At 39.9% G+C, this 18907-nt stretch overlaps 2 protein-coding genes and 1 long non-coding RNA gene across 4 annotated transcripts; 2 read left to right on the forward strand and 1 right to left on the reverse strand.

The window, feature by feature from the left end:
• The first annotated feature begins 831 nt into the window (after positions 1–831).
• oaz2a (ornithine decarboxylase antizyme 2a) lies at positions 832–11131 on the forward strand. The gene is given in 6 exon segments (XM_027001281.2): positions 832–1058; positions 6742–6808; positions 6810–6890; positions 7815–7987; positions 8663–8748; positions 8951–11131. Coding segments are annotated over 6 exon segments (654 nt in total). The 5' UTR covers positions 832–942; the 3' UTR covers positions 9082–11131.
• A 1852-nt stretch (positions 11132–12983) lies between these two features.
• On the reverse strand, positions 12984–17361 carry psma4 (proteasome 20S subunit alpha 4). Of its 2 annotated transcripts, none has more exons than XM_027001271.1 (9): positions 17276–17361; positions 16654–16715; positions 16505–16547; positions 15701–15863; positions 15082–15159; positions 14767–14855; positions 14521–14651; positions 13596–13719; positions 12984–13251 (listed from the first exon to the last, which is right to left on the reverse strand). In XM_027001271.1, exons 2-9 carry the CDS (start codon positions 16654–16656, stop codon positions 13097–13099), a joined length of 786 nt encoding a protein of 261 aa, XP_026857072.1. In that variant the 5' UTR covers positions 16657–16715; positions 17276–17361; the 3' UTR covers positions 12984–13096. The 2 variants fall into 2 exon arrangements, with proteins under 2 accessions (XP_026857072.1, XP_035379687.1); XM_035523794.1 differs by lacking the exon at positions 17276–17361 and adding an exon at positions 17203–17229.
• Positions 13202–13855, forward strand: LOC113572034. Its single transcript, XR_003410060.2, has 2 exons — positions 13202–13292; positions 13608–13855. It is a non-coding gene; the product is annotated as an uncharacterized LOC113572034 (long non-coding RNA).
• Positions 17362–18907: the final 1546 nt, after the last annotated feature.

The following is an 18907-nucleotide window of genomic DNA, read 5'->3' on the forward strand; positions in this document are numbered from 1 at the left end:
GTATAAATTAACAAGAACTCATAAGCGTTAAAAAAAAATAAAGGAACTTTCCATCAGGGCTATAGTCCAGGAATTCCGCCCGAGACCAGGTGTTGCTCTATCAGATGTAAGAAGTACAGCTAGATACATTTAATATGGGATTACTTTAATGAGTGTCTAAATAGCTAAAAATCCATGTCGTCAACGTGACTTTTCAATATTTGTGTGAAGCTAACAACCATTATGCTATTTTGTTTTCACTTTTGGTCTATTGTGGCCTATCCCTGTTTACTAATAAATCTACTTCCCCCGGTTCCACATCGTTTTAGAAATTAATAATTATATCCATGAATTTAACTTTAATAATCCAGGTGGCTTGAGGGATGCCAAATTAAATTTTAGTAAATAAATAAATAAATAAAAAATATCTCTCTGTTTGAGCTCTGAGATATGTATGATGTTTTAACCGGTATTTATTTTCAAGCTAAATCCAGTAGTTATTAGCATCTGCAAATTAAATCTGCAAATACAGTGCACATTCTTGGAGAGGTATAATGTACAATATAAAATATTTATAAACGTAAATAAAACAATAGGTGTTATATATATATATATATATATATATATATATATATATATATATATATATATATATATATATATATATATATATAGATAGATAGATAGATAGATAGATAGATAGATAGATAAAACTACGCTAACTAGCTACTCATCGTCACGAACCACTTTGTAACTAAGCAACTTCACTGTTCACTTCCTCGAGTCGTGTTTTTCCCATAATGCACTGGACCTGCCTTTAAAACCCCTTACTGCTTGATCGGGCTTCATTCACACAGTTCACGCGTGGGAGAAGTGACCTATAAAGTGAGGCATAGCAAGTATTCAGTGATTCTTCAGTGAAGCGCTGGATATCAGTCAGCGTCTGAACAAATTTGTTTACGAATGGTGAACTACTCAGTAGAGTTTCTATTAAATAGTCATTGTTTTGGTTGTCAGAGAAAATATAAGGGTCCAGTTTCAGTTTCCTCTAAAGAGATCATGCGCGACACAGAGGAGAGGTAAGAGTTTATGTTAATACGCATATTAGCGTGCTACCGAAGTTAGACTATATTAATAAAATATTTTCTCTCCGAGTGCACAAGATTTTATTACCCTTATGCATCACATGGAACTTTATGTATAAGTAAATTGTAAACTTTGAACGACCTTTCTTTAACGAATGCAATAGCTTAATTTCACGAAACGTAGCCTAGTTAGCTGGTTGTGTTTGTGGGGAGGACCTCTCCAGCTTGCATCGTTCACCCTTCGTTTAACAGAGATGTGTGCAAGCCCTCACCGACTATAGGGGAACCTGATATTTAACCAGAACAGGTTTTCACAAATCTTTCTGAATGAGTTGTAAAAATCGTCGAGGGGGAAAAAGTTGTTTTTGATCGTCAAGAATGATTGATCCGTTTCGAAATTTCTGAGACTGAAGGATCAAATTACCATTTTTCCCCGTGGGTATATTTTAGCCATCAGAGTAATCAGAGATGGACGGCAGTACAAAGTGTCGAACGGGCCGCGAGCACTTCCACTGTGGCGTTGCAGGATTATCGTTTGATAGTCGGAGGACAACGATAATACTGCGATGTATCATAATATTCGGATTGCTTTCAGATTAATCGGATTTAAACAGGTACAGCGAGGAAGGGGGGGATATGCTGATGCTATGAATAGCTTCAAAATGAGGGCTGGACAACCAATAAATATGGATAGACATTGGCTACAAACGCTGTTTACTGTACCGGTACTGACTTGCTGTTTATTTATTCCAATAAACAAGTAGCAGTGCAATTTATAATGCATGACGATGGTTTTACGTGATAAGCGAAAACTCTCTTTTTACCTCGAAATCATAAAGGCCGGTTCTGCAGTGTTTACAAAAGTGTGATGGTGTTTGTACGCAGTGCGCGCACTCCGTAGTTCTGTCTCCTAACGGAATCGGTTCCCCTGTCCACTTTAGACAACCATTGCGTAACCTCTCCGCTAGTTTGTAGCTCGTTGTGTTGTGGTGCAGCGGATGGAAACATTCGTTTAGCATGTTTTCACCTTTAGCATTGAAGACATTTGTGTTGAGTAATCGGAACACTGAAAAATAATGACTCACTTAAAGTAGATAAACTGACAGAAATTTGTCTCAGAGATTACCTAATGTTAAATTTGTACAATACAAAACAGTTTCGTGGTGCTAATTGTTCAGGGGGTGGACCTTAACAAATCCTCCAAACCATTATTTATAGAGGGATATCGATGTGTCAAGCATCTATTAATTATAAGACATCTCTGTTTGTGCCTGAATCTAGAAGCATTTTGCTGACATACCATTAAACTAACACAGACATGTGGTTCACATTACTTCCTGTTCCTCCATGCACATTCTGCATGGTCGGGTGACTTGGCCAAGTGCCCAGGAACTGAAAAGCGTTCCTGTGGAGTTTCCAAAGGACTAAACACTGCTGTGTGGAGTCCTCCTCCTTCACACGAGGACAACAAAAGCAAGTTCAGATTTCCATTGTTGAAGTACCTCAACACTGTTAAGCTTTTGTTGTTCAATTCAGTCGCATATTTATCAAATGTCTTTGGTAAAAGACATATCTCAAAAAAGGCACAGGATGGAGGATGGCAACCCCACTGCTGCAGTTGCACCTCTCTAGCTGAGCCCTGTTTTCCTGGAAGACTCTTGGTTTCCTGTTTTGGAGCTGAACCTTTCCTGGCTGTCTGCCTTCACCTCTCACTCGTAACCTTGGCTAGCATTGCATCAAACACCAATTATTAACACACAAATAACCAAGCGGATTGAGGGCTCATCTTAAACCTTTTAATGTGGCCTCTCAAGCAACTTCCTCTCTGTGCAAGTCCTCTCAGGCCCCTGGTCTTTGAGCTCTGGCAGAGGGAAGAGTGTGAGCTAGCCTCAGCCTTTGACGCTGCTGCTCATTGCCATCTTGTTTTGCTTTGTGATTTATGACTCATTAACAAACTGTGTGTGTGTGTGTGTTTGTGTGTATATATGTATGTATATATGTATATATGTATGTATGTATGTATGTATGTATGTATGTATGTATGTGTATATATATATATATATATATATATATATATATGTATATAATGTGTGTATATATATATATATATATATAATTTATATATGTATGTGTATATATATAATGTATATATGTATATAATGTATGTATGTATATATATATATATAATGTATGTGTGTGTATATGTATATATATATATATATATATATATATATATATATATATATATATATATATATATATATATATATGACTGATTCACGCATATTCTGTATGTGTACATATATTTATCTGTGCGTGCATGTGTGTGTAATTAGAGTATAATATATAGTTTTTATACACGTGTATGTGTATAAAAAAATTATATATTATACTCTAATTACACACACATGCACGCAGACATATAAATATATGTACATATACAGAATGTGCGTGAATCAGTCATATATATGTGTATGTGTATAAAAAATATATATATTATACTCTAATTACACACACATGCACGCACAGACATATAAATATATGTACACATACAGAATGTGCATGAATCAGTCAGTCAAAAGTGCAGTGAAGTATACAGGGTTTCCAGAGACAGAAGCTATAGCAGATGGAGCTTGTTTATATTACAAAAACAAGGGTTTGGGGGGGGGGTGCTGAGGGTTTACAATCTAGTCTTGGTTTCTTGACATTCGAAGCAGACTTTATTTGCATGTGTGTATTTTTCTACATATAAAATACACACGATGGATGGATGGATGGATGGATGGATGGAATGCTCCTGCAACATCCAGAAAAAGTATGGGTGAGAAGGTTTTCATCCAAACTCACAGACTAGTCACCCAGCACTCAGATACTGTCAAACAGTGCCTTCTTTCCCAACTGGAAATGGATGAAATAAAGGTGAAATGCCATTGTGCAACCACAGGGTGAGGCTGTTCCTCAAAGAGCCACTTGAATGTGAATAACTAGGTCAAGACCACGTATGACCTGCCAGTCATCAGATATCCTGCAAACACAATAAGCTGACCAAGAGAAGAGCTGGACTGGATCCACTGAAGATCCACTGTCCAGGGTGAGACGAGACATCCATGAATACATAATGGCTGCCAAAGATGATCTGATGAGGGAGTACCTCAGACAGATGGGATTATAGTCACCATGAAAGCAGAGGAGGTACCATGGCAGGATAAACCCTCCAAGGATTGTATCACTGACAGCGGAGGTGGTTGATCTAAGACAATCCTACCACTGGCAGGAAAAGGCAGGACTGCAGGACAGCATGGGCACTAATCATGGTAGCACAAGACCAAGCATTAAGCGCAAGGTCAATTGAAGGGCCGTATGACATCAGACTGTGCAAAGCAGCCTCTGAGACAATCTAGAATCTATTTTGTAGCAGGATGCAAGATACTGGCAAGGAAAATGAGTCACATCTAAGTGGTAAAGATCATATGCTGGCACATTTGCTGCACTCTTCCAGGTCCCATTGGGAGGAACCACAGAGAATAGTGGAGAACAAGGCTAAGATCCTGTGGGACCTTCAGATCCAGACCAATAAGATGTGGTGGCAAGCCAATCACACACTGTGATGGTAGATAGGATGCAGATGGAGTGTGTGTGTGTGTGTGTGTGTGTGTGTGTGTGTGTGTGTGAGTGTGTGTGTGTGTGTGTGAGAGACTGACTGTTTGGTTATTGCCCCCCTTTTAAGCAAGTCAGTTCCAATCATTGCTCATATTACCTAGCTGGTTTAAATGTTGACCCATTCTCGTTTCTGAGTGGGATTATATAACCAGAGATGCTGTTTGGAGCATGAAATGAAATGTCTCTGAAATGTCTGAGCCAGCAACACTCGTGGGTGGGTGGGGTGGCTGAATGTCAAAGGGCAAGAGTCTTACCTTTCAAAACAAGCTGGCATTTCAGTCTCTGCCATGTGCAGATCTATAACAGAGAGGGTAAAACTATATGAATCCGTAGCTCCCAGGGCCCGTTTCTGACCCCTGATGGTACAAACATTTGTTCACTTTAAAGGTGGGGAGTTTTTTTGTTTTTGTTTTTTGTTTTTAATACCAGTCACCATCTTCTAAGTGATCAAGTGAGCAATGTTCAGTCTCTTGAAAGGCGTCACCATGGCGAGTAAGTAAGTGTGTTTTGAACCAGAATGATTTGCGCATATGTGCAGTATTGCTTTTTCTAAAGACTGCAGAGGCGTGATGGCAGAGGCAGAGGTTGGCTCCTCAGCTATTTGATAAGGCAGGGAGTTGCCGTGTAGCCTAATGAGTTTGTTTTCTGCATCATCAACCTTGTCTCCCCCAGCTTTGATGTGGACTCTATGCAGATTGGGTCACCCTGACTACCTGTCCGGTTGCCAGGGCAGCAGAGGCACGGCTCCTCCCTTCCCTCGGTTGCAGAGCGATCTGGCCCTCACACGACCAAAACAAGCACCGACGTCTTAAGGATTGTTTTCCTCATTTTCTGCACACTGCTCTTGAGAAGGCTGCTCAGAGCCTGACCAAATTTGGCATCCCTCAGGCAGCTGAGACGGAGCCTATTTACTGGCGAAGCTTCAGTTGCTGTTTCTGTATACAATAAATTCTTGGAGACTTTGCTTAGAGGACAACATGCGCTTATGCTTCTGATGCACCTCATAAGATAATGAGTGGGGTTAGTTGCGGTAGCTTTGCTTACTGATTAAACAGATTTTCATCCAAGACCGTGTGGTGATATTCAAAGTGCACTGCGCTTCAAGCACATGTCACTCCTTGGCTGCAGGCTATGTGACTTTTAGAGAATGTGACCCTGTTTCTCTCTTCTGTGAAGGAGACTCTGATAACTATTATTACTAACTCTGAAACCCAGAGCTGTAACCCAAACCACCAGTGCTGCTATTTAGAGATGTGTTTATGGATCACGCGCTCTTTTGCAATATGTGGATCCCAACTGAACACCAGCACTCTGTTCTCACTTCCTCTTAGCACCTGACTGACACATCATTTGGGTCCCAGCTGAACTGGAAACAGATTAGTACTGTCCACATTATGCATGAGCAATGCGCTTGAAGTTAACAGAGCTGTCTCTGGAGCAGTGTTGATTCTACAGCGTGTCACATACATTCGGTGCTGTGATTCTGGTATTTGATTCTGAGTCTATGTCAGGGTTGGACAAGTTCCTTCCCAGCATATTAGCCCGTATCCAGCATCTCACGTTCCGTCTCTGCACTTTCAAATGTATTCAGCATGTTCATACAAGTATGATTTAAAAACTCTCTCACCTACTTATCAGAGGCCCCACTGCTAATGCTGTTGTGCTGTACTGGCACGATAGCAGCAGCCTGGACAATACTCTTCACACTCTGAACATGGTGTGGCACTTTGCAGGGTGTGAGAAGTCCTGATAAGGCATGGAAGAGTGACTAGGAGGGGGGCAGCGTTTGGGGGTGCAGAGAAGTGTTGTGCTGGAGGTGAGAGGTGGGGCAGCAGTGGGACCCTGCTGAAGGAGAACACCTTTCCACAACCTCACCCGGGACATCACCTGGAACACTCCATAATATGGCAAAATGCATGACTGTGGGTGTGCCGTCACAACAGATAGGCCAGGCATCTTATCAAACATGTACCACCTTAAGTATTGCTTTCATCGATGGGTCTCTCTCTCTCTCTAGCTCTTGTCTGGTTGACTCCAGTGTGCACTGCTCCAGGCAGCAGGCTCCAGGGCCTCTGTGGTGCTCCTGATGCCCCTCACCCACTAACGAAGATCCCGGGTGGGCGAGGGACCGGAAGGGATCTCTCTCTCAGTGTGCCACTGCACAAGGTGAGCCAACCGTGTGCCTACCCGCGCTGCTGCAGACAGGAACACACGTGGACAGGCGGAAATTTAGTGAGTTTTGCCTGATGTGTGTCTGCCAAGAGAGCAGTCACAATACACTGCATAGGGGTTTTCACAGAACAGTCACAGAAGAATATATGATTGGTCACCATGCTTGTAGAACACACTGTGAGTCCTCCAAATGTTTACTGTGTAGCGCCATTTGTAATCAGTAATATTGGTTGTAACCGTTGTTACTCAATAGACTGAGTTTTTCTCTTCCTCCTCTACTGCACTTTGTTTTAACTGCATTGTTTTAAGTGTTATTCAGTGTGTCCCACACTGTTTGTACTTGACACAAATTCTGCTGTTTTTATTTATAGTGCATTGGGCATGCTAAACCTGATGTTGGTTGTTGAGAGCCAAGTTTATGGACTTTGCATGGACACTGAACATGGGCTCCATTTAATTCAGATTAGAATAATTTTATATGGTGAAACAAATAGGACCGATGATCTTTTGATGCTTTTGATATAGTGAAGATGTTTATTTTTATTTATATATATATATATATATATATATATATATATATATATATATTTATATATATATATATATATATATATATATTTATATATATATATATATATATATATATATATATATATATATATATATATAATATTATATATATATATATATAATATTATATATATATATATATATATATATATATATATATATATATATAATATTATATATATATATATATATATATATATATATATATATATACACACACACACACACACACACACACAAAGCTTTTTCTGCAGATAAGCCTAAAAGTAGACATGTATGCATGTACGGGGGAAGGACTCTTGTAGACATTCATCCACCTGCTGCTGAACTGTCACTGTCCCCTTTCAGGATGACAGGTTGACCGTGACTCAGGCAGGGCCAGCGAGCGGAACGCCCCCTATCCTGCACTTCCAATACCAGCTGAGTGAGCGTCGTTTCTCCTGCTGGGAGACTGTGCTGGCGGCTGACTGCCTCTACCTGGAGATCCCCAGCGGAGCTCTGCCAGATGGCAGCAAAGAAGGGTGCGCAGGACCCCGCAGTGAGCCAGGAGCATGCCTCAACACTGGGCTTCCTGCCACTGCCTCGCTAAAGCCATGAATTCACACTAACATGCAGACCAGTTTCAATCATAATGGACATTTGCTTTAAGTGTAAATAAATATTTAGGGAGTGTTTACTGACATTGTATATGCAGGTACTAATGCACTGATCTGTACTAATATTGAGATTTCTAGCATGGCTGACACTGCGTTCTACCCTTGTTGCTCGCTTGCTTGTAAAGGTCAGGCCATGTCCATAATCAGTGATTGTGAATGGATAAATGACTAAGAGTACATAAGCTTTAGAGTGCTAGCCTGGGGCTGTACAGGGGAGCATGCACCCAGTGTTAAGGTTGCAGCTCCCACCAGCCATATGAATCACAATATTACTGCAGCTCACCCTCTTCCATGAATATAAATACTAGCTAAAGAGGTTGCGCTCATTAGAAGGCCGGTTGCATAGCCAGCAGTTGTTCAGTGTGTTTGAGAATCACCTTTGATGGCTGCAGCGTGAGCGTTGTGCTCTGGGCAAGGTGGCGGGGGGTGTTGGTGCTGGTGTTGGTGGTGTTTTAGCTCTGCTGCAGCTGCCTTGCATTACCATTCAGGTCACTGGTGTAAACGTGGGTGCCTCATCATAATGTCTCTTTTGTGCTACAGGCTTACAAGTCTGCTGGAGTTCGCTGAGGAGAGACTGAAAGTCAGCTACGTGTTTGTGTGGTTCTACAAGACCAGGGAGGATCGATGTATGAGATACTTGTACTATTAGCACTCTCAATCTAGAAATAATAAACTCTGAGTTCGCTTGCAGAACTGGTCTGATGTGGTGCTTTCATTTTGCCTTTCCTTCTAATAGTATCCTTTGTATTTTCTTACCTACTCTTAATCTAAGCATTATTTGTTCTGTGTTTGGCTGAACGACTGGCATGTTCTTTGTGTTCCTTGCAGTGTCCATCACAAAGACCTTTCACTACATGGGTTTTGAGATGGTGAAACCTGGCCACCCTCTGGTGCCGGCCCGACCTGATCTCTTCTTCATGGTCTACTCCATGGACGACAGCAGTTCTGATGAGGAATGACTTCCAGTTGCTGTCTGGCTCTTTAAAGCACCCACCCTCTCTCTCCCCACTATGCCTTCCAGCTCTTCTCATCCTCCTCTACTACTTAGCACTGTGTTCCCACCCCACCCCTCCTGTACCTCCTCACCAAAAACTGACTTAAGTGGGGTATGGAGAAGTAGGAATGAAGATAGAGGAGGAATGAGAACTGACTGAGTCCCTGATTGGTTCAGTCTTCTTTATCATCTCACTGATTGGTTCCTATTCCTGTCTGTTTTTGTTTTTCAGCTGGGGGTTGGTTGGTGCTAAAAGAGACATGCAACATGTCCTCTGTTAGTTTGCACCGAATACCAAAAGGTCTGTACTCTTTTTATATATATATACTCTGCTTTATATGGGACATTGTTAATGGGGAATTGTATAAGGGAAGGACAATGCAAGCCATTCCCCAGTATGGTGTTTGCTTCAGGGTGGTAGTACAACACAGGAATGATTTCTTTCTGTTTTGTTTTTTTTTTGTTGTTTTTTTTTTTTTTTTTTGTAGTGTTTAGCAGTCCTTATCTCCTCATGTTGTTGTCCACCATTCCTTATTGTGCACTGCAGGGCTCTTTCACATCTCTGCTGTCATTGGAAAAAGGAAGCATGAGGTCACTAGTTATATTTGTGCCAGTTCATGACAGTGTTCTGGGTCCATATTGATCAGGCATGGCCGACTGAAAAGATATAAGGTCAGGTTTCCTTAGCTCACATAATGGCCAGCATTGGGAAGTAAAGGGCAAAACCCGCAAGTTGATAAACATAGACCATGGTGTTGAATGGTAGAAGCTAGCAGGAGAGGTCGAAGCTCTTGGCACCAGTGACGTATTCTCTCACATGATTCAGTTCGTCAGCACAATTCTAAAGCAAGGCTAATGACCTGAATTATTCATTGACGAGCCTGGTGAGCTGCAGGGAGGACTCTGAGGCCTAGACGCGCAGCGTTCCAGCTTGGCCTAAAGATGACTCTAGAATCCGTTCAGCTTGAGGTAGCTGAGAATAGAATCAAGTAGGGCCTGAGCTGATCTCAGTTCAAGTTTGTGTACAGACTCTACAGAAGCTCCTGAGGATGGAGTTAAGGTAATTCTGTCATACTACATGCAACCAACATGAAGTTTAGTCACTTGTCCTGACGAGAAAAAGATGAGGGTGGGCTTGGACTCAGTGAGGATGCTACTCGAACTCATGCCTTGTCCCTTGTGTTTTGTCATTCTACTGGCCTTTTAACTGGGCTGTTTTCTACACCAGTCCCTCATGGAGACTAAAACTGAAAGCAGACTGTTGATCCACACCAGTCTTATAAAACGTTTGACATGATGATTGTCTCCCGATGTTCTTCACCTTCCTAAACCAAACCAGTAGGTTTAGCTAAGAGCGGCCCTGCTCACTCGCAGGAAAAGGGCCGTTGACATGAGCACTTTAGCTACACACATGTAACACAAACATGTGCATTCAGGGTACATCACCAAGAGATGCAACCCACACTTTTAAGATGTCTTGTGCATTTAGTGAACTTGACAAAATTGCCAAAGAAAATGGTCCCCACTCAAAACTCAAGCATTTTCACTTCAAAACATGATTACTCTAGGAACATTACAGTTATCACTGTAGTAACACCTTTTAAGCTAAAGGCTGAGCTAGCACAGTCAGGACAAACTACAAACAGAAGAATCGAAATACATTCCCCATAGCTGGAACTGAACATGATCATGCCTGTGGAAGCCAAGTGTGAGCTGCATTTGGACTCCATCTTTGGGTGCACAACTTCTGGGGGCTTTAAGTTCTGCATGTATATATATAATCTTGTTTCCATAGTTACTTTTGAGCCATGACAATAAGCTGTTAGATTTTTTTCCATCTTCTGAGATTTTATTTTTGACAATCTGGATCAATCGATTTTATTTTTGTCTAGCTTGATTCTTTTGTAGTTTAGGATTTTGTTTACAGTAAAAAAAAAAAAAAGAATCATTTAAAGACAATCCATACTTGTATACCTTGAACTTTTTCTTTGTCTGAATAAAATGTAAAATGTGAACCAAGTAGCCATGGAATTCTTTCCCAATAATATAAAAATTACCTTTTCAATCATAATAGCTGTACATACTGATTTTTGCATATTTTGGTTATCTCTGTTGCTGACTAGACACGTTCAAATTGAACGAAGATTCCTACGGATATTCTAAATAGTTCTGTGTCAAAGTATTGTATTTGTCAAAAAAATGTGACTATGATGGACAGATATTCTTCTTGTAGCAGCAAGCATGTATGGACAGTACTGCAGAACAGTGTCTGCTCCCTGGGTGCTGTGACGCATTCTCCAATCTCCAGGCAGGGAGGCAATGAATCCATCCAATCAGATCATAGAGAACTTTGGCGTAATGCCAGGGCCACTGATCTTTCTTGCTATTTTAGGAGCGCCAAAGCGAACATAACTGTGACGAATGCCTTACAGTCTCATTCAAGTACTTAACCTTGCAAGCGCTGTTGCTCATTACAGAGCATACGTGACTTGACCCCGTTTCCAGGCGGGGAGGTGGCCTGACCAGCTGCTCTTCTAATGAAGTCATGTGTTTAACATTCACTACAATTCATCATTTCATAGCAATTAGTGGTTACATCACAAAGAACTTGGAGGTATTTCTTCCAAATAAAACATACTCAGCTTCATAAAACTGTGTTGCTGGGATACTGTGCAAACTTTGATGCTAATTGCATAAGAATTCTTGCTGTGGCTTTGTAATAAATTTTTTTTTTCAAAATCCAAGAACAGAGACAGAGCTACTTCTGACATTAATCTGACACTAACCTTATCTAACAGATTTCAGCTTGTGGCAAGTACCTTATGAAAGTCATATTTCTCAGAATGTTTGTGAGGTAGGTTGCTTTGCTGTGCTGAGTGTCCTGTTGTAATTAGAGCTAGTCCAAGTCTGTGAGCCATCTCCACTACAACTGCATCCCAAACAACCCTGCACAACTTCAGACATTTCTCATTTATATTTGCATTTACATTTATGGCATTTAGCACTCTTATCCAGAGCGACTTACAAAAGCGCTTTGTCATTTACTCAGAGTACGTCCTAGCCAGAACAGCAGGTTGGAGTCCAATATACAAATGATTTAGAATACTGTAGAAATACAGGGATCACTGCTGATGCCTAGAAGTACAAAATATATGTCTCTTAATAAGTATAAAGTGCTAGAGTTTGTTAACATCAGTGTAATAAACAATACTCTAGAATAAGTATTAATTTAGTCAGTCAATATGGGAGCAAGGTCAGTTGTCATTTAAATATTCCAGGAATAGATGGGTCTTCAGTCTGCAAGGGACTCTGCTGTCCAAACAAATGGGAGTTCATCCCACCATCTTGGAGCCAGGACAGAATATAGTCTTGATGCTTGTCTTCTGTTAGACCCGAAGCATGGTATTTCAAGCTGAGTCATACTTGAGGTTTTAAGTACTCAAGGTACCGATCGGGCTTTGACCATCTTTCCTGATCTGATTCTGGCTTTCAGCCGTGTGTAAAACTCTTCAGCTAGAACATTTGCGTAGATACTGGTCTAGAGCAGTAACTCCTGCTCCCAGTCCAGACAACCACTGGTTTAGAAACATCAACACAAACATACATACTCACTCATGTATGGTACGGTATGTATCATACAGCCGGACAAACTTTATTAGACAAAAGATCCACTGCATCGGGGGCAGACAGGCTTCCAGAGAAATGTATTTATATTTGATCTATTATTTAAAATCAGATTCAGCAGATTCACTGAATGCTGCTTCCCCTGTCCCATTATAATGTGGTTTTATAGTAGTGCTTAATGGCCATTTCTAGAACTTTCCCTTTAACCATTGTGTTGCATTTAGAGCACCAATGACCCAGCCAGACTTGTCACTGTTGTATTTATTAAAGAAAACATTAGACATACAGACAGACAGAGTGGTACACTATGTATCCAAACCTTTGTAATATTTTCTATAAAAGGAAGTGCAGGTTTCTTATTTTTCTTTTTCTTTCTGCTCCTTCTCTTTTTTGTCTTTCTCTGCTTTGGCCTCCTCTGCTTCATGCTTCTTGATCAACTCTTCAACCTCTTTCTGTTTTAGGACCTTGATTCTGGTCTTACCGTTCTCTCGTGTCAACGTGGCAATCTCAACTAGACCAACACAAGTGGGACATGGCATTAGGCATAGAAAGGTACAGAAGGAAAATTGCAGAATCTGCAAAGTATTAAAAATGCACTACAAATAACTACAAACCACTATCGTTATACTAAGGACAACAGAAAACTCATGCTGTGGCTGTTTTACCAGGTTTATTCAGGATGGGTAAACAAAGGCTGCAACTTTAATGCTTGTGGCACAGGACTCAGACAGGGCCTTTGAATGCATAATGCACTGACATACTTTAGTAACAGCCCATCTCAAATAACTAGTTTAAGGTATCCATGTTTTTTGCACTGCTCATGTACCAGTGACACACAAGGGGACATATACACACCTTTCTCTGCAGAGAGCTTGCTGACATCCATGGTCTTGTTGAGCACTTTGATGGCCAGTGCGAGAGCAGTGGAGAGAGTCATCTCTCCCTCTTTAAAGTCCTGCTTCAGCATTGATACTGCAGCCTACAAGAAACAACACAGAAACATGCCTATACATTCACTCACAAAATGACCAGAATTATCTGCACAGCCCTGTGCAGTAAATATGAAACTGTGTGAAGGAGGCAAAAAAAAAATAAAAAACCATCTTTTGCCTTAATTTATTTCTGTAATTTTGTTTTGTGGACAAAAAAAAAGTTTTTGAATGAATTAACATGGTGAAAATTAAATTGGATAGATCTCAGAGAATGTTCTCGAACACGCTGCTAATGCTCCAACACCCTCTATAGGCCAAGACGTCAAATAACAGTGTAGTAGGTACACAGTGCTTATTCTGTACAGGATTAATATTTAAGTGCAGAAAAAAAAACAACAACACAGAAACCTCTACACATTACATATCACACCACATGCTAGTTATTGCCTACATATTAACTGCAACAGTTAACTTTATCACATGACAAATTTCGCTGCTTTAAAAAAAGAAAGAAATAAGCCAATGGTAACTTTTGCAATATACCATTCTTAAAAGCCACACCCAGAAACTTTAGCAACTGCACAAGAGGCTGAGATCCTGAGAAAAGCCCATGTTTACAGCGACTACTGACACTTTTCCCCCCTCCATTAAGTGTGAAGGCCACTTCATCACTGTATATGTGATCAAATTTGACTGAATTAATGTTTTACAGTGGTGTAAACAACTGGAAGCCTGAAGAATACACCCGCTTTGCTTACTTTGTTCCCCTACAAAGCTGCTCAGCTACAGCAGTAGTACACCAAAGACTGCCATTTAAAAAGCTCCAGCGCTCGATAAAGTACACCTACTGCACTGTTGTTGCCAATGCAGGTAGCCTTCCAGCCTCCATAATTTCCGCTGGGGTCACTCTGGTACAGCTGGAAGCCATAGTGCTTATCCCAGCCCATATAGAGCAGAGACACACCAAACGGACGCTTTCCTAGACACACACAGAAAAGCATAGATATTCAGTTATTATTCTTTGAAAGAGTGACTCTGTGCTCCAAAAAGTGAAACAAAACAGAGTCAAACAGTGTGCAGTGAAGCTATGGCACCTCCAAACTGTGTGTAGGCTTGTTTGATGTCACAGAGGGCTGTAACCAGCTGTTCACAGGGAATAGGCTCCTGGTACTGGAGAAGATATCTGTACACATACAGTGGGTACAATGAGTAAGCAACTTATCTCAAAAACATGGCTCTTGAACCCGGGTCCTACAGGCGATAAACACATGCCCTGACCACCATTTCACCATTCGAAGTGACAATCCCCATCACATCACAATCCTTCCTTCAGAGGGTGATGGTCTGTCACCCCATAATTTCAAAGTAGGTTTAGCATTCTCTTTTCTTTTAACTGTGGTTTATTATACCTTTGTGCAATTAGCCTGAGTTCATTGGTGAGGACATTGGCATCAGATGTGATTCCTGCTACACTGCATGCCATGTCTCTGCAACATAAAACAAACAACACATTTTTCATTACTTTGGGTTAAATCCTACCAACGTCCATTTACCTCCAAACATTACTAAGCCTGATCACATCACTGCAAGCATTATAATTATGCAAAAAGATCTGCTGTTAGATAGTTACTACTAATGCTTTAGTTACAGTAATTTTGCCATGTATCATGGCAAAAAGATGTGCTCTATTAGTTAATTACTAACATTAAGTTGCAGTAATTCTTCGCTAACATGACCAATAAACAAACCCACCAAAATTTTCACTCACTATTAGAAAACTGTAAAGAGGGAAAAAAAAATTCATTCTACACCAAGTCTAAAGCTATTGGTGTGGCAGAGCTACACACAATTTTCTGTGTATTGTGAATCCTACAGGTTTACTGGAATACGCACTGAGATCTGGTCTTCATCATTCACAAATCTTTTATTTTTTTCTGCTGTGAGACAAACAAATAATTTACTGAACCTCACTGAATCACTTAATGAACTTCATGCAACCAAAAAATCATACCAGTGTGACCCACTTACTCATTGAGTTTGTAGATCTTCTCTGAAAAGAAGACCTCGTCCAGCAGTTTGTGGATGTTCCTCCTCTCTGCTGCCAGCAACACACCATCATTGGCTAGAATACCTAAACAGGTACCAGCATGCCCAATAGCCTCCATAGCATATTCTACCTGATACAGACGCCCTATTAGAGACAGAAGTAGTTGTTTAGCATAATTTTCACATCTTCACCCCCCACCCTAAAAGAGAAAAATTGCTGTAAGAGACACATGCATGCATGCACACACAAACACCACTGAATATATATTCAATATATATAAGTACAATGAACCATGGATGTTTACAGGTTATTGTATTTTGAAGGCAGTGAAACCTAAACGAGAAAGCAGCTGTGTGCTATGGGCAATGTTGTCCACTTACCCCAGAGATTAAACAAGATACCATAAAATGTACCTTTCCCATTCTCTAATACATATGAATAATCGAACACCTATTTGCTAAACTCAAAGTAATGTTGTTAATGATGTTCCCAGGGAAGCGTCATTGAAATGATCAAACCAAGTGAACTTCCCTGAAATCCTTTTTGGTTAGTTACTTTTTTTTTTTTTGTTCTTCATATGTAGTCATATAGTTTTCATTGTTGGGTGAAATCATCTGTAAACAAAATGCAACTAAGGGATATAAAGGACCTCTATATATTTCTGTGGTAACACTATCCTAAAATAAGAAGGACTAATCACCTGGGAAATAGCTCGGGAACCAATCGGTACATTTAGGCTATTACGCAAAAAACACAAATAATAGATATTACTAAATAATAATTACCTTCAGGGGAGAAGATCGTCGTTCTTGAATCATATCTTCGAGACTATAAAATGTTTGTTACATAAAATAATGCGAAAAGAGTTTATTAGTATTAACTGCGTAAACAGAAGCAACTGGATATGCTGGCTATAACGGCCAGAGTTACTCACCATTGCGGCTTATTATATGAATCTTGCATACACAGAAAAACGAAGCTTCTTAGCTTTGCTATCTGGACCAATTACAGAAGAGACAACGTATATAAAACACACATTACGATAAACAATATAATAAGAATAACGTACGACAAATTTTCAGTTTCACTAGATAAACAAGAAATAGCTAGCGTAATCCACAGAGAAACAGAAAGTAGCTAGCTGACAAATCAGATAGCATTTCAAACAACATAGCCAGCTAGCAACGACATTACAAACACAGGCCTTTCATACCACATTTAGAAATATAGCTAGCTACATAAACTATGCTTAGAAGTAACATATTAAATATATATAGTCAATGGAATCACATTTCGTGGACAAAAGGGCAGCAAAAACGTCTAACTTGATATGTACTAACTAGCTATGTAGCTAGCAAGCTAGCAGATGTTTCCCAAGCAGGCAAACGCGAGCATGAAGCAGCAACTTTCGTTTGTCAGCAAGTAACTAGCTCCTTGATTCAGCGAAGAGTTAAACTCGTTTTCATTACCAAGTCCAGTTTACCTCAATATTTTGAATATTTCCTCAATTGACAAACCTGTTAGAGCTAATAAAAAATATATATACATATTGGTACCTTTACGGTTGATGTCTATTTCTTGCAGGAGGTTCCGCCGGCTCATGAAGTTAGCTACCGTTTGCAAGCATCAAAACAGTATTCAAACGATGGGAGCCGACAGCGCAGACTAGTGGACAGGATGATGTCCCGGGGAAACAAGCTAGTGTATTAACCTTACAGTAGTGGCCAAACGTTTTGAGACTGACACAAATTTTGGTTTTCACGAAGTTTACTGCCTCAATTTTTTAGACCACTTTGTCAGATGTTTACATGGTATAGTGAAGTACAATTATACGCATCTCATTATTATTTTTAAAAAAACCTTTTATTGACAAATACATCCAGTTTAAGCAAATACTTAATATTTACAGTATTGACCCTTTTTTAAAGACTTCTGCAATACCCCTTGGCATGCTGGATATCAGCTTCTGGGCAAAATCTTGACTGATGGCAACCCATTCTTACCTAATCAGTGCTTGGAGTTGATCACAATTTCTGTGTGTTTGTCCACCCTCTTTTTGAGGATTGACCACAGGTTCTCAATGGGATTGAGATCTGGGGGAGTTTCTTGACCACAGACCTAACATTTCAGTGTTTTGTTCACTTGGTTACAACTTTGGTGAACTTTGTGAAAACCAAAATTTGTGTCAGTCTCAAAACGTTTGGCCACACCTCTAGTACAGGTAACTACTGAAATAAGCATTACCACCCCCTGGGACATTAGAATAATTCTATAGTTTTTTTTCACCCATTTGAGTTTTGTTTAAGAGCGTGTGTGCAATATTCTATTTTATATAACTGATATCCTTCATGTGTTACCATTTTCATAGGGACTATGGACACAAATCTCATGTATATCTCATAACTAAGGTTTTTCCTTAGCTTTAATTTAAATCTACTGTTGTTTTACAAGTTGAGACAAAAAGTAACAAATGCCACATACTTCTTGTTGTTTATTAAAAATTATTTACAACAAAATTTTCTTTCAATTCTAGAAGAGTAACTTCCTTATCTCTTCTCCCATTTTTAGTAGGCAGATGTGATTGCATACTGTCCTTATGCAACAGACAGCATTATCAATATAGCAATCACTGCTCTAGACCAAGACTGTCATTTAAGTTGGACACAAAGTAGCAATTTGTGGGCAAAGGAAAAAATGTTAAACCTTGTATCAGAGTGAAATGCATAAATGGACAATGGAATCCAGTGAGGATCACACTTTTCAAGGCAAATATTTTTGACAGAGCTGTACCGAAACAGAACAACTATTCTTCAATGACAATAATAAAAACATTGGGATATCTGTGACAGACTTGGTTATTGGTTTCGGTAATTAAAGCAGCATTTTTATGTTCTGCTCCTGGTCCTGTGACCCATGATGCCACATTCTTCACAGAGCTGGCTTTCTATCTTATCACTATATAAAGCATTTTCCACGTTTGACTTGGGGGGGATTGTTAAAGACAGGTATTTTTCCAGATAGTCAAAACTGTTTGATATCTCCACCTATATGATTGTATGATTGTTACATCTAAATGTTTGCTGTTTAGGCAAAGTGTTTTTGTTTCCAGTATTAAGGATGTTCACATACTAGTCATTTCTGTGAATGATCACCTGCTCATGGCATGTATAAACCCACAAATCCATTGG

This window comes from Electrophorus electricus, chromosome 2, assembly GCF_013358815.1.
Source record: "Electrophorus electricus isolate fEleEle1 chromosome 2, fEleEle1.pri, whole genome shotgun sequence".
Classification (NCBI taxonomy): domain Eukaryota; kingdom Metazoa; phylum Chordata; class Actinopteri; order Gymnotiformes; family Gymnotidae; genus Electrophorus; species Electrophorus electricus.

Coding starts and splice junctions, on each gene's coding strand:
- psma4 (XM_027001271.1), bottom strand. Junction 15,160..15,700: donor AAGATCTACAAACTCAATGA/GTAAGTGGGTCA, acceptor TTTATGTTGCAG/AGACATGGCATGCAGTGTAG. Junction 13,720..14,520: donor GCATTGGCAACAACAGTGCA/GTAGGTGTACTT, acceptor TGTTTCTTGTAG/GCTGCAGTATCAATGCTGAA.